At 31.7% G+C, this 15,695-nt stretch overlaps 1 protein-coding gene across 2 annotated transcripts; it reads left to right on the forward strand.

Moving 5' to 3' along the window:
• The first annotated feature begins 2,472 nt into the window (after nucleotides 1-2,472).
• LOC115874913 (coiled-coil domain-containing protein 97) lies at nucleotides 2,473-9,681 on the forward strand. 2 transcript variants are annotated; one of them, XM_030890211.1, is made up of 6 exons: nucleotides 2,473-2,696; nucleotides 2,760-3,133; nucleotides 3,206-3,406; nucleotides 3,488-3,662; nucleotides 9,236-9,384; nucleotides 9,447-9,681. In XM_030890211.1, the coding sequence occupies exons 2-6, from the start codon at nucleotides 2,781-2,783 to the stop codon at nucleotides 9,658-9,660; spliced, it is 1,092 nt and encodes a 363-aa protein (XP_030746071.1). In that variant the 5' UTR covers nucleotides 2,473-2,696; nucleotides 2,760-2,780; the 3' UTR covers nucleotides 9,661-9,681. The 2 variants fall into 2 exon arrangements, with proteins under 2 accessions (XP_030746071.1, XP_030746070.1); XM_030890210.1 differs by having other exon boundaries at nucleotides 2,772-3,133.
• The last annotated feature ends 6,014 nt before the right edge of the window (nucleotides 9,682-15,695 follow it).

Raw genomic sequence — 15,695 nt, forward strand, 5'->3', positions numbered from 1 at the left:
TTGTCGGTACGCGTTTCAGTTTACATTATTGCTGATCATTAAATTGGATGGCCAAGAACTGGTTCGCCGATCCATAGGTCCCGCGATTCGCGTCTATATGAACAAAGCTTTGGAATATACTGTTCAATTTGCGAAGTTTGAAACTTTCGTCATCATTTCCGGCGCCATATTGGTTTCACGTATTTCTTTACTTGGTCCATGAGTTGTTAATATCTCTGGTTGTAAACTAACAATGCTCCGATTTAATAACAAAATATTAAGAAAAAGCCAGCCGTTGGCCTGGCTATCACCGCAGTGTATACAGTAGATAAATGCGACCCTCTATTAAATATGTTCGCCGGATCTTATAAGCAGAATTCCGGGGACAAACGGTATTGACTTGGCAGCTATCTTTCACAGTTCCTCTGGAACTTATTCTTTGAACAGTCGAGCGTGAAATTCCTAAAGCCTCCGATCTCCGATGCTCTCTATAAAACGCGTGAAAATTTTCTATTTGGATTTACAAAGAAATATTAACTCGGTAGTTGTCCAGGGTGTTCTTTTTCATTAAAACGGGACGGCATTTTAAACCACAAATTCATTACAAATAACTAAATAAACAGAGAAAATCCCACAAAATTTACGGGAAACTAACTATCGGAGTCGTTAAAATTTAACAAACGTTGTGCATTTTTTCAAAAAAAAATATTCTTTATTTCTTTTGTTTGATTTCGGCGATATAGCAAAGGAACAGTTAATAATGGGACTACTCATTCTGACCAAAGAAATTAATACACCCAGATGCATGCATCATTATGATCCTATGGTCGTTGGTCTCAATTAAGTCTTCATCTCGGATCGTCAATCATTATCAATCAATGGTGTTCGCTCTATAGCTCCAAAACTTTAAAGACACCTTTTTTCCGCATTTTCACATTTAAAATTGACAAAATAATTAACTCAAATTTCTCAGCTGTTATTTTTATAAGTTTACCATAGGCAACTAATAATACACACTATCATGACAAGGCCACGAAGGCTTTGACAAGGACTACAATGACTACAATGACGTCACAACTGTCAGCTGAAGCGCGGGAAGAGGCGAACGTACGTTTAAGCCCAGTTCATACACTTGCGAAATGCGATTTACGAATTGCGAAATGCATTCCTTTTGCCTTGCAATTGGTAGCTTTCAAGGTCTTTCTTGGAGGTAGCCAATCAGAACGCAAACAGGACGCATTTCGCAATTCGTAAATCGCAATTCGCAATTCGCAAGTGCATGAACTAGGCTTTATGAGGATGAGCAATCCTATTAGTTTACCGTTCTTGGGCGTGTAATACAATAAATTTGATGATTGCCTTTTTTTATTCATGCACATTAGACAAGGAAGTACGATTCTTTATACGTAATGAAGGTGATTCGTATGTAAAAGGAAAAAAAATAATCGTATGATGTAAGAAATATAACAGTATATACAGGGTGTCTCAGATTTTAATCGGGAAAATTTAATAGACAATAGAACTTGCAAAAATAAAACAAAAAATTCATATCAACTTGTAAGATTTAAAGCTTCCTTTTCGAGATACAGGGTGTTAAAGTTACTTAAAAAAGAAATAAAATTTAAGATATTTGAAAAACTATTTAATCGATTTTAATATAACTTGACCCGTTTATAATAATTACTATGGGACTTAATTTGATGTAATTAGACTTAAGTTTAATGGCCAGGAGCGGCGGTGGGGCATCACTGTTAAGTTATTTTAGAGGAAAAAATAGGCACGCCACTGCTTTTTTAGAAGTTTAATATCATTTTTGGATTTAGTAATTAAAAATATTATTTTTTTGTCTCCTGACTTTTTTGTCTATCTTGCTTACTTCTTGCGAAAAAAATTAAATTCTAATTGGTAATTAATATTATAATTGGTATTCTAATGGTACCCTGTATCTCGAAAAGGAAGCTTTAAATCTTACAAGTTGATATGAACTTTTTGTTTTATTTTTACAAGTTCTATCGTCTATTAAATTTTCCCGATTAAAATCTGAAACACCCTGTATATAGTCTTGTATATTTGTTTTGGGGCGTCATAGCAGATCCTAGATCTCATACCACTGCACATTGTCGTCGGTAGTTACAGAGTAGTTAGTAGTTTGCCAATGCGACAATGACTAGAATGCATCTAGAAATGCATCTAGAATGGGCATTGACGGAAACAGTACTGGAAGAATTTTCAGGTCAGGGGTTTGGAAAACCCTCAAAAAGAAAATTCCATTTCTCTGATCATTCCAAAACTCCCAGTGGATGACATACATACCAAGAATTTATAACTTTTACAACAAAAATAAAAATAAATATGATATCGATATTATCAAATTGTACCGATGACGAAAAATGATTTATCGACCTCTATTCTCATTTCTAGTGTGAAACTGGTTAACCACAGATCGTAAGTCGTTTTTTAGGTTAGGTTTCTTGTTTTGATTTTTCAGATCAAACGAATTTAAAGGGTATAGATTATAGTTTAAAAAAACGCTTAAAATATTCAAGAGAAAAGTTTAATTACTATTAAAAATAAATAAGTTACGTTCTTTGAAAGTGTACGGTATAGATTTTCTAGTTTTATTCAGACAGCAAACATTGCAGGAGTGTTTACAAATCAAAAACATTTGTAAAGTTTAAATACATTTACTTATGGTTCTTTTATAATGAAAATTAGGGGTAAGTTTGCATTATTTTTAAATTTACAAACTAATTTAAGAAATATCGATATATTTAATCTAGTTTCGTTTTAAGATAATTAGGATGGAAGTTGATAAAGGTGAAGATATAGAACCTCATTTTGATGAACCCCAACTACAAGGGATTTTTACATCTTTAGTAGCTAACAATGATATTGTTTTTAAAAGTCAGCAACGGGGTGAAATCGAATTGAACAAAGACGAGAAAAAACAAATAGCTCAAGATTTATTTGAGAAAAATAAAACATCATTTTTATTGAAATTTGGCAAATATATGACAACTAAAGATTTAAAATATTTCGAACAGTTTAGTAATAAAGATGTTGATCCTGTGAATTATGAAGAAACTTCAATAGTTTTAAAGGACTTGCTTTTCAATGATTCCAAAGAAAGATCTAAGGAAGTAAAAAATCGAAGGTGACAAAAAATATGTTTTCTTTATTACAAAAACTGTTTTTCTATTATAATAGCAATGTGTAAATTTTCCAGATATGCAGCGCTTCAAAGAATGATTGAAGAAAATGCATACTTTAGTGAGGTAGAAATGATGAAAAGAAATCCTCTATTGTATGACCAATTAGTGGGACAATATTTAAGTGTGGATGAAATAAAGGAGAGGGATTCCTACTTAACATCTTTAGAAAATGAAAATGTAACTTTGGTAAAAATATTATTGGAAGGTATTGATAGGTAAAAAGACATTTTTGTAGTTAAAACTTAATTTTTTTGAGTTTTGGGGGAAAACCATATTTATTTTTTTTTAATTTTCAGAAATGAAGCTGAGTCTTCAAGAAAAGAACAGCAAGCACAAGAGAACCAAAATATTGATGATTCTTCAGATGAGGAAGAAGGGGAAGCATCATTAAACTCATCTGATTCAGATGATGAGGCTTCCACCTCAAAATGGGGTGAATTTGAAAATGAAAAAGCTGAAATATCAAAAAAAGTAAGTAGGTAATGAGATTTCTATAACTTAATGATCTTCAATAATTTAATGGATTTCAATAACTTAATGTTCACATCTATTTAAGACAGAAAACAATAGATAGTATTTAGATGTTTATACTCAAATACTTGATCTTATTTATCATTGTCATTGTTAAACAGAAAAAAAAATGTTTCTTTTATAATAACACTGTAGTAGAAAATATGCTTGTGATAGGTATTTATAATTTTCATTTTTTTTTTAATAATATAATATTACCTAATCTAATATTTTTTATACATTTTCTGACAGTTAATAAAAATTCACATGATTTTTTTAATTTAAAGATTCTATTGTAGTTTACTTAACTTTCGAAAAAACAAACCCCTCGTGAATAATAATTAAAACAAAATAATAATTAATAATTTTTAATATAATACACGCATTCGCCATTCAGTGAAGAAATTTTATGATCAAGTTGACTTTGGGGTGTTTTTCAAAAATATGAATTTTTCACAAATCGCTGTAACTTTTTTGCTATGAAAAATTTTGTATTTTTATGAAAACATTTCCAAAGCACCTTTTTACGTAGAATTTAACGTTTAAGTATAACTTTTTAAAATTAATAATTTAAGAATTATCAACAGAAAATTTGATTTTTTATATGGGACACCCTGTATATTTTTAATTTATTGAAAAGAATTTAAAATTACCTTTCCAAAAATATAACACACTTGATATTTTGCTGGATTCCTCTTCGAGATATAGAGTATATAAAAATTCGCCCGCTTTAAATAAGTAGGCTTTGAGCGGCACCAGCTGTAATGCAAATAAATTCTAGCTGTAAGCATCAATTAAAACGAAAATAATATTTGCTATGAGAGATGCAGAATTTTATAACAATTTAAATATATTTAACCAACACCAACACATTTAAACTATATCTAATAACAATAAAAATAAATAGCAAACCAAGACATGAGATTTTGCTACAGGTGTTCGACATATCGACCGTCTTCTGTTATGGACAGACGGGGCCGTTTTGAACATTTCTCGCAGAATTCATTAACTTAGTGGAGGTGAAAGATACCCTCTCATACACTCCTAAGTATTTCTAATTCTTGTCTAGATTATACGGAAGAATAAGGAACCGTTATTCTTCCGCAAATATATCCATAGGATTAGATCCATAGGCACTAAGTCAGGCGGCCTCGACGGCCAACGGCTGGGATCTTGGTTAGCTATTCAATTATTCTTGAAATTGGCTGCAAAAATTTGCTGATAACTTTAGCGTTCTGAGGCGGTGCGTCGTCTTGCTGGAAAAATATGTTTTCGAGTTCCATTAAGGGCACATCATCAATAAGGGGTCCAAAGCCTACTAGTTAAAAGTGGCGAACTTTTAAAAATTCTGTATTTCGAAAGGGATTATAACAAAATATCAAGTGTGCTATATTTTTGGAAAGGTAATTTTAAATTCTTTTCAGTTAATTAAAAATATAGAGGGTGTCCCAAATAAAAAATCAATTTTTCTGTTGATAACTTTTAAATTATTAATTTAAAAAAAATTATACTTAAACCATTAAATTCTACGTAAAAAGGTGCTTTGGAAATGTTTTCATAGAAATACAAAATTTTCCATAGCAAAAAAGTTACAGGGATTTGTTAAAAATACACATTTTTGAAAAACACCCCGTAACTCCGAAGCGGTAACAGATATTGATGTGCGGTTTTCACCATCATGTTTTTGATGAAAATTGAGCTCCAGACACCGATATTAGTTTTCGTCTATCTCCTATAGAAAAGGGTGTTTCCATTTAAAAGCGTCGAATTTGATCCACCATGTACAGGGTGTCCCATTTTCGTGGGTTTTATAGTGTCTCTCTAGTTTATGAGTAGAGATATAAAGGTGCGGTTTTCACATCACTGTGCTATTTATAATGAAACTGAAATTCCTACACACATATTTGTCCTAGCCCTGTTAGTTACTGAAATACAGGGCAAATTTGAAATTATCGCATTTTTAGACTCCCCTCTTATCCCAGTTATCTTAGAAAAAAGTGAAAACTGAATTTCATAGAGTTTTTTGTGTAGAATTCAGTGGCGTAACTAGTTTTTTGTTGGCGCTGCGCTGTCATTCTTGAAATATAATAATGGGATATATTATTTTTGTATACAGGGTGAGTTTCCTACGATGTTCTCTATGGGTATCTCGGAAAGTACTGGAGACAGAGAGTCGGTTAAATGGGGAAAGAATTGCAGTTTTGTGGGGTCATAAGTATGCGCCTTTCAGATTTTTGAAAAAGTTCATGGCTTACTAGATATTTCGAAAAAAAAACAAATTTTGGCTATTTTAAAAATTGTCCCTAATTCCGTTTTAATCTATTTTAGACAAAAAGTTTTCAGATAAAAGTTGTAGATAATCACAACCCTAATGAGTTTGTGTTCCCCGATTTTTTCTAAAGCCTGTCATTTTTGACATATGACACAAACATATTTTTTTTAAATAGAAACCATAGTTGGCCATGACTTCTTAAAAAGCGCAATTTTTTAAGCTTTTCAGCGATGTAAGCTATAATTTGTTTTTTTTTCACAAAATTACTGAGTTATAGCCAATTCTTATCTATCGTGACTAATTTCACTTAGTTAGCCATGGAAACAAGTTCAATCGTCGTTGCTCTCAGAAATGTGAAACTCTCACATCCAAACTTTGTAAATTAAAATAAACAATAATTGTAAATATGAATTTTTCAAATAAAGAAAACCGTGTAGGATTATTGGTTCAACTTATCTTGGCGATACAGTTTCGAGGATACGTTGACCGGTGAACGTTTACGGTTTTTTTTGAGAACGGTTTTCAAGACATGTTAGAAAAATTAAATTTGGGGACTCGCGCATTAATAGAGTGCTTCCCAACATGTTTTATTATGACACGTGCACTGACCTATCCATTTTAGATTTTTATGCGGTATGGTTAACAACAAGATTTACAAAAGAACTTACGAATTAAGAGAGGCACTCGAAGAGGCGGTACATGAGAAGTTTAATTAAGTTGACCGGTCGTCCTTTGAGAATAGCTAGAAATTCAGTTTTAAAAATATGCATTTATGTACTCAAAACAATGGCGGATTTTTTTAATTATTTTTTTAAGTTTTAGTTCGTGTAATGTAAATTGTAAAGAGCCGTTTAATAATATATTTTGTCTTTTTATAAGTTATAAATCATAACAAAATAAGAACACCATGCCAGCTAAGTGAAATTAGTCATGAAAGATAAGAATTGGCTATAACAAGTTTTAAGAAAAAAAACATATAGCTTATATCGCTGAAAAGCTTAAAAAATGGCGCTTTTTATGAAGTCATAGCCAACTACGGTTTCCATTTAAAAAAAAACATATGTTTGTGTTATATGTCAAAAATGACAGAATTTTTTGTATAAAATAGATTATAATAGAATTAGGGACACTTTTTAAAATAGCTAAAATTTGTTTTTTTTTCGAAATATCTAGTAAACCATGAACTTTTACAAAAATCTGAAAGGCGCATATTTATGACCCCACAAAACTGCAATTATTTCCCTATTTAACCGACTTGCTATCTCCAGTAGTTTCCGAGATAGCCATGGAGAACATCGTACGAAACTCACCCTGTATTATTTTTTATACCATTTGCCATGTTATGAGCTGTCTAAAAATGTAATATACGCTATACTTATTATATATATATATATATATATATATATATATATATATATATATATATATATATATATATATATATATATATATATATATATATATATATATATATATATATATTTATTTATTTATTTCCATAAACAAAATATGTTTTTAACAATATTTATTTCCATAAACAAAATAAAAATACATCATTTAACTTTTAACATAGGCGGCTGATTTAAATTGGGGCGGCTGGAGTATATTATATTTCGTCAGTGGAAGATATTAACCTGCTCCATTTTTGACTGCAACTAAATTTTAATAATACGTTTAATACATAATTTTTACGTTAAATTTTTAACAAAATATTGAATTTTATTGTTCCCCAACAAATATTATTGTTATCTCTTTATCATATTAACGCATGAATATACTTGATACATGTGTACATATTCTTTTGTACCGTTTCTTTTCTCTATTGTAAAATTAGGAATAGGCTTGGTGCATTCTCCGCCGGAGCTGCCACCATCGGAGAATATCGTAAACAACTGGTATATACAAATACATGGGTTTAAATAGTGAGTATACAAAAAATTTAGTATATAATTATTCTAAAAGTGTTATGAAGTATAATTTGTGAAAATTCTAAAAATAGAAAAGTAAATAATATGATATCTTCAGAAAGTCTAACTTGTATTTTAATTTATTATTCCAGCTATAAAAACTTTTTTCACCGGTTTTGCTAGTGGGGTCATAATTAGGGCTATTTCGGCTATAACGAAATTTTTTAAAGGTACATAATTATAATTATGAAGATGTTCCTAAAACATTTAACCAAACCAAACCAAACCAGTTCACGATTTCAATCTTATTTTAATGCGATCAATATGAACTGTAACCGGGACGGCGTGAAATACATAGCGAAAATTTCTGATTTCGGGCATATACAATGCTACGATCTGAATTTTTGGAAATCAACTGAAATGCACCAAGCCTCTAATGGAGTTAGCAGTTTAACACGTTTCACCAACGCTTTTAAGAAAGCTCATAAAAAGGCAAATAAAACAAAAAAATATACAGGGTATCCCATTAAAAAAACAAGGTTGAGTCATTTTTCGGAAATGATGGCTCCCAGCGAAAAACTAGTTACGCCACTGGATTCTACTCTACGCGAAAAACTCTACGGTAAGTACTCAGTTTTCACCTTTTCAATACGTTAAAAGATAACCAAGATACGAAGGGGGTCGATATATACAACACTTCAAATTTGCCCTGTATTTTAGGAACTAAGAAGACAAATAAAACACACGAAAATGGGACAACGACTTGTAGTATATACATAAATTAGACTAATATTTGTATTTATTTTCTGTTAAACGATGACAACTACATATACAATTTATTAAGCAAATTTCTTTTTACTTATTTGTTTTGGCTAACTACATTATTATAGAATATGATCGGAAACAAAACGACGTCAAAGATGCCTATGAAATGAAGGTCGCTGTTATTTTGTATATAAAATTATATGGGGAAGGTGAAACTGAACGTCATTTCGAAGCCAACAGACGCCGCTTTTTTTTTGGATCATACGGTACATTAAACCAAAGCAATAGTTAAATTTTCACTGTAGGAACACCGTTATACAGTGTATGTTTCAACAAGTTTATGTGGAAACAGTTGAGTATCGCCAAAGAATATCTTAATACCCTATAATATTCTTTGGTATCGCTTAATGACAGAAGAAGATATGAAAATATTTTTGACGTAGTATGTGACAACTGTCACAGCTGAATAAGTTGTTCAGAGTATGATTTTACCCTCTGTTACCATCCATGTGCTATTACATTAAAATTACTGTCTAATTAAGTTTTAATTAGTATACAATTTATCTAGAAAGAAGTATATTATTTTCAAGGTGAAAAAGAAACGTAAAAGGTTACCAACAATAACCGCTTCAGAACGATCTTTATTAAAAGAGGAATTCGTCACGACAATGTACCAGAATTTCTTAAACGGTAAAGATGAAGAATTTTTTGACTACAACACTATCGATACTGATACTAGGTAATAATTTTACTTGCTACTATTTAAACCAAACCACTTTACAATACCTACTTGATTTATAGCTTTAACAATACAATAGAAATGGATCATGATGAAGAAGATAAATATTTTGAGAGTGAAGATACAGAAAACACTGAAATAGTTACTGACTCTAAGTTAGAATCTGATGAAGGTACTGAAGATGAGTTGGATATTTATATGAAAGCCATAAACCGCAAAACACAGCACCATAAAGATGTTTGTAGTCTAGCAGAAAATGTGAATAGTACCCTTTAGTTAATATATAAGTTTACAGTCTTGAAATAGTTTTTCTTTATTTTAAACCTACAATAAACCGACCTTAGAGATTTGTTGTGTCCTCCCTTCTTCAATACTTACTGTATAGTCTATAACACATCATACATGGGGATTTTCCTGTTTTATATGGGTATTGGGTATTTCCCATCTTCCTCTAACAGCAGATGTTCTTCCTCCGATGTAAGAGATAAAGAATCGAGGAATAAATATTTTTCCCATTTGGGGGCAGCAGTTAAAGTATGGCGAGCTGTTTACGGGGAAAGAAGCACCGACAACAAAGTTAGGAATGAAAAAGAAAGTTGTTACGAGACTTTTGGCGTGGGTAGGTGCTTAGGATAGGTTGCTGGGGTTTGGCAGTTTCCCTGTATATGTACCAAACCTTCCTCTGATGCATTCTTTGCGTTAAACCATTTCCTGCTCTTTGCAAAGTTTCCGATGTCGCTGATGTTGGCTTCTGCTGCTTCCTCTAGTCTCTCCAAAAAAAATCTTTAAGGCTTTAAACTTTAGGGCAAAAATACTCCTTGCCCTAAAGTTATAAAGCGTCGGTATTCCAGTGACGGACAGTGGCACAGCAGGTGCTCTATAGTTTCTTCTTCCTCTCCGCATTCTCTGCAGTAGTCGTCGTTGTAAATCTTCCATCTTACGGGGTTTACCCCCGTGGGGCAGTTGGTGACACCTACAATTATACGTACTAGGTTCTTATTGTGCTGTAGTTGTTGTTTTTTTTTTGTTATTTACCACTGGCCACAGTCTTTGAGCTGTACCGCAGTCCTCACGGTGTTGCCACGTCTCTTGCTGCTTGGCCTTGATGGTAGTTCCTATAGCTTCCTTCAGTGTGTTGATCGTCACAAGTGGTAGGTCATCTGACACGGCCTCTCCCCTGGCCCCCTCTTTGGCGAGTCTGTCTGCTTCTTGATTGCCCACTACATTGCTGTAGCCTGGCACCCAGCATAGAGTCGCCCCGCCTTGACACAGCCAGGACAGTGCTCCTCGGCAGTCCAACACAGTTTTCTGAAATTACGGAAGCATCTGTGTAGACTGCTATCTCTTGAGTGTTCATTACTCGGTTGCTTTCCCATTCTTAGATATACGTGTCCATTGTTATATATACTCAATCCTCTTATACGGATGTGAGACATGGACGATTAAAATGAATACCATGAGACGGTTGGAAGCTTTTGAAATGTGGATCTACAGAAGACTCTTGAAAATACCCTGGACAGATCATGTACGCAATGAAGAGGTTCTTGGAAGGCTTAACAGGGAAAGGGAATTAATTGCAAATATAAAGAAACGAAAGATAGCATACCTGGGCCATGTCATGCGCAGTAGCAGAGCAAAGCTTCTGAAGTTGATTATAGAGGGAAGGGTAGAAGGCAGAAGAGGACTTGGGAGACGCAAGCACTCTTGGTTGAAAAACTTACGAGACTGGACTGGACTGAACTCACACGAACTGTTTCGGGCTGCACAGGACAGACAGTGTTTCGCCGCGATTGTTGTCAACCTTCATTAGAAGATGGTACTATAAGAAAAAGATATACGTAGGTATATCCTCTTAGGTATACCCTTAACCCTAGTGTAGGTGCCTATATACCTAGCATCTCTACCTCTATTTAGTGCTTGCTTGCCATTTATACCTTGAGGTAGGTCTCGTCTCTTATGCATCTCTTGGTTCAAGAACGAGTTGAAACCTACCAAGGAACTTTAAAAACTGCAGCTAGAATTAAACTATGCATAAAATGGCAAGAAGAATGGATCAACGGCAAGTATGGAAGGTGGACGTATAGTTTAATTCCTAATATTACAGAATGGGTAGAGAAACCCTATCCGGCCATAGGTGTTTCAAAAATTATCTATTTAATCGGGCTAAATCACCAACAAACCACTGTATATACTGTAACGAGGTAGATGATGCTTAACATACCTTGTTCGGAACGTCCAAGATGATCTGGGTTAAGACATCAGTACTATATAATTATAAGCATTCCTTTTACAGCAGAAACTATGATGAATAACCTGAAAGGAGGAGATAAAAACTGGACTCTGGCCTACACAGTAATAAAAGGAATCATAAAAACTAAAGGAGGAAGAAGTACGTAGACAGGAGGCCTCTAATATCTCTAGTAACTCGGAAATAACAATGTAGAGGCCAAAATAATCCTTTTCGTGCCACCAAACTATCGAAAATTAGTAAAAATAGGGGATCAGCTCCAAAAACGGGGGGTGACCATTTTAAATAAGAATCGGCACTAATGGTGTCAGGGCCAAATTTTCTTAGAGACCACTCTATTTACCACACGTAACAGTAATAAGTATAACAGTAATAACACAGTATAGTTATATCTGAGAGAAATAAGGAAATAATATACAGGGTGTCCCAGGCTGAGCGTGCATTAGAAGTTTCTAGAGAACTACAATATTTAGATCGGAGATTTTTTGCACATCATTGTTTCACAACGAGATCTATCTATTAAAAAGATTTTCAATATGGTGACACTTCCGGAAATACCGGAAGTTGACAGCAACTTTCTTATTTTAAACGGGTGCCCCATTTTTTATTACATATTTAAATTCTCTGTAGAATTTTTTGAATTTTGATATTAACACTCTACAGGGTTGTTCACCACATACGACACGGAGTTTTGTAGCTAAACGATTAGATTTTTACAAATTGTAAGTTTTGATAGATGGTAACGACAAGATATGAGTGATTATCCTAAACGTTAAATTAGTGATTACCACAAACTATGCCATAAAGAGAAGACACATATGGCTATCTATTGAAAAAATGAAATTGTTCGAATGTCATATAATAATGACCATAGCTTATGGACTTTAGCGATTAATAAAAATATCAAAGATGTGTTTTTTAAAAGGAACACCCTTGCACATTATTACATTTTAGTTTCTACGATTAAAATAAAGGTAAATTTTGATAAAGGTTTATTACATAAACCTTACCGTTTTTTGAAATATTTTCAATTTTATTGAAATTGCAATCAAAATTTTAAGGTAGCTATTCATTTCTCCCAGGGTATCAAAGTTTTTAATACTAAATATTTACTGAAGTTTATTTATCGATCAGTTATTGTGCTGCAATAAAAATAATTACCTTTATACAGAGTGTCCAAAATTTTATTTTAAATAATTAATATCTTTAAACGGCGAAATAACTTGCTTAATTTAAATGGAACACTTGTATATTTTATGAGAATCAGATGCACAATTTAATTGTCTATCAAATTGTGTTATACCATTTTTACCTATCTCTTCAAGTTTCAGGTAGAAAGTGCATTTTCTTGTAAATTTAAAACTCATTTATCAATATACCCATGGAATACTGATATTTTTAGATTATTTTTAAGATGTACTTAAATTTTAAAGAGTACAGATATGGTACAGATACTAATATTATCGATGTAGTTTGTTTATTTCATTAGTAAAATAAAAAGAAACTGTTTAAATATTTGTTAGAGGACCAATTAATATGATTCCAGTATTCAAACTACGGCTAATTGATTGTTTGCGTTGATTAATAATAATTATGAAATATACTAAAAACTGAATTTTTGTATGTATTAGCAAACAGTGTGGTAAAAAGTAACACCTTAAAATGATATTTCATTTTTGACAAATGCTTATTTATAACAACAGAGACATTCATTTTCATAACTTATTATTATATTGATTTCTGATTCAAATTCACATTTATTTAGAATAATTTATTAACAGAACATAATTAACTATGTAATTAATTAGTATTTAAATATGGAAATAAGGTGGTGGTATATTTAATTAATGGTATACTTTTTATCAAGATTTAAATAGTTTTCTTTTGGATAGAAATGGGTTAATAATATTTTAATCGATAGATCTTGTTGTGGAACAACAATGTGCAAAGGAATCTCCTAAATCTAATCATTTTGCTAAAAATGAATATTATTGATTAACCTGTATATTTTATACATTTGTTGCTTAAAGCAATTTAAAATGTCAATATTCCATGGGTATATTGATAAATGAGGTCTAGTACCTATAAGAAAATGCATTTTATCAATGAAATTTATTAGAAGGGATAGGTAAAAAGTGGGGAAATACAATATGATGGATTGGTTCATTTGTGTAAGAGAAGTTTTCTAGGTATGTATGGTTGCTCCACTATGAAATTAAAAGATTGATTGCCGTTTAAATGGTAAAATATTTTAAAATTAAATTTTTAGACACTCCTGTATTAGGTAGTATTATTTTTATTATTGCTTTCAGAGAACACTGATCAATGCAACCTGGCATTTCATATTCAGTATTAAAACTTTGGTACCTTGGAGAAATGAAGCTAAGACCTTCAAAGTGATTTGATTTCATTGGGATACAGCTTCAAAACGGTCAGGTTTAAGTGTGATAAACCTTAATTAAATTTACCTTCATTTTGGGATCAGTAAGAAACTAAAATGTAGTAAACAATACGGGTGTCATCTATAAAATGTCAACTTTGATATTTTTTATTTATTTGGGACACTCTGTATCTTGTAAAAATATTTTTAAATTGTAGCTCTAATAGTCCTGCAACGAATCCAAAACTTACAATTTGTAAAAATCTAATCGTTTAGCTACACTACTCCGTGTCGTATGTGGTGAACAACCCTGTATACGTAACATTAACCATTTTCGAGAAAAAAAAATATTTAAAATTTTAGGATGAAAAAAATTGCCTGTCAAAAATATGTGTATAGCCTAAACGTCAAAATTTGTGATTACCACAACCACTATGCCATAAAGAGAAGACCATATGGCTACCATATATGGACCATATCTATTTCAAAAATGAAATTGTTCGAATGTCATATAATAATGACCACAGCTGTCATGGAATTGAGCAATTAAAAAATTATCATAAATCATTTTTTTAAATAGAAACTCAGTTTTCAAATTCGTTACTTTTTGAGTATACATGTTCCTATACCTAAAATAAATTGTTTTTAAGTTATTTAAGATTTAGTTTTAAAGCGTATATTTGTCTTAATTTTAACGAGTAGCCTGTGACATTAAACGTCAAGTGCTGTAACACAATAGATCTGGCTGTCATATTGTGACACTTTGGTTCGAAAAGCAGTATGTTATCGATCATCATTTCCAAGCCAACTTTGCGCTGTTTTTTTATCATACTGTATATTATTAATACGTAATTCAACTATTAGATATCAATAAAGAGCGAAAATCCGGAATATATTTTTATAAATACACTTTTAAACTCTTATGCAGCAGTATTTATAACAGAGGAAATTTAAATAATTTGTTTTCTGACAGATGTAAATAAATTGTCTGACTGTTTGACACTTAATGTCAAAGGAAGCTAGACAAAATCAAGAAAAATGTATTTTTTCAAACTAAATCTTAAATAACTTAAAAACAATTTATTTTAGGTATAGGAACATGTATGTATAGTCAAAAAGTAACGGATTGAAAAGCCTTTTCAATAGTGAAATAAAAAACGTGGGTTTCCATTTGAAAAAAATGATTTATGATAATTTTTTAATAGCTCAATTCCATGACAACTGCGGTTATTATTATATGACATTCGAACAATTTCATTTTTGAAATAGATAGTCACATGTGTTTTCTTTATGGCACAGTGATTGTGGTAATCACTAAATTTGTCGTTTAAGCTATGCACATATTTTTGACAGGCAATTTTTTTCGTCCAAAAATTTTAAATATTTTTTCTCGAAAACGGTTAATGTTAGGTATAGAGTGTTTAATATCAAAATTCATAAAATTTTACAGAGAATTTAAATATGCAATAAAAAATGGGGGCACCCATTTAAAATAAGAAAGTTGCTGTCAACTTCCGGTATTTCCGGAAGTGCCGCCATATTGAACATATTTTTAATCGATAGATCTTGTTGTGAAACAATAATGTGCAAAGAATCTCCAATCTAAATATTGTAGTTCTCAAGAAACTTTTAATGCACACTCAGCCTGGGACACTCTGTATACCTATTTTACAGCCTTTTTCT

This window comes from Sitophilus oryzae, unplaced genomic scaffold, assembly GCF_002938485.1.
Source record: "Sitophilus oryzae breed Bouriz unplaced genomic scaffold, Soryzae_2.0 scaffold_1307_pilon_pilon, whole genome shotgun sequence".
Classification (NCBI taxonomy): domain Eukaryota; kingdom Metazoa; phylum Arthropoda; class Insecta; order Coleoptera; family Curculionidae; genus Sitophilus; species Sitophilus oryzae.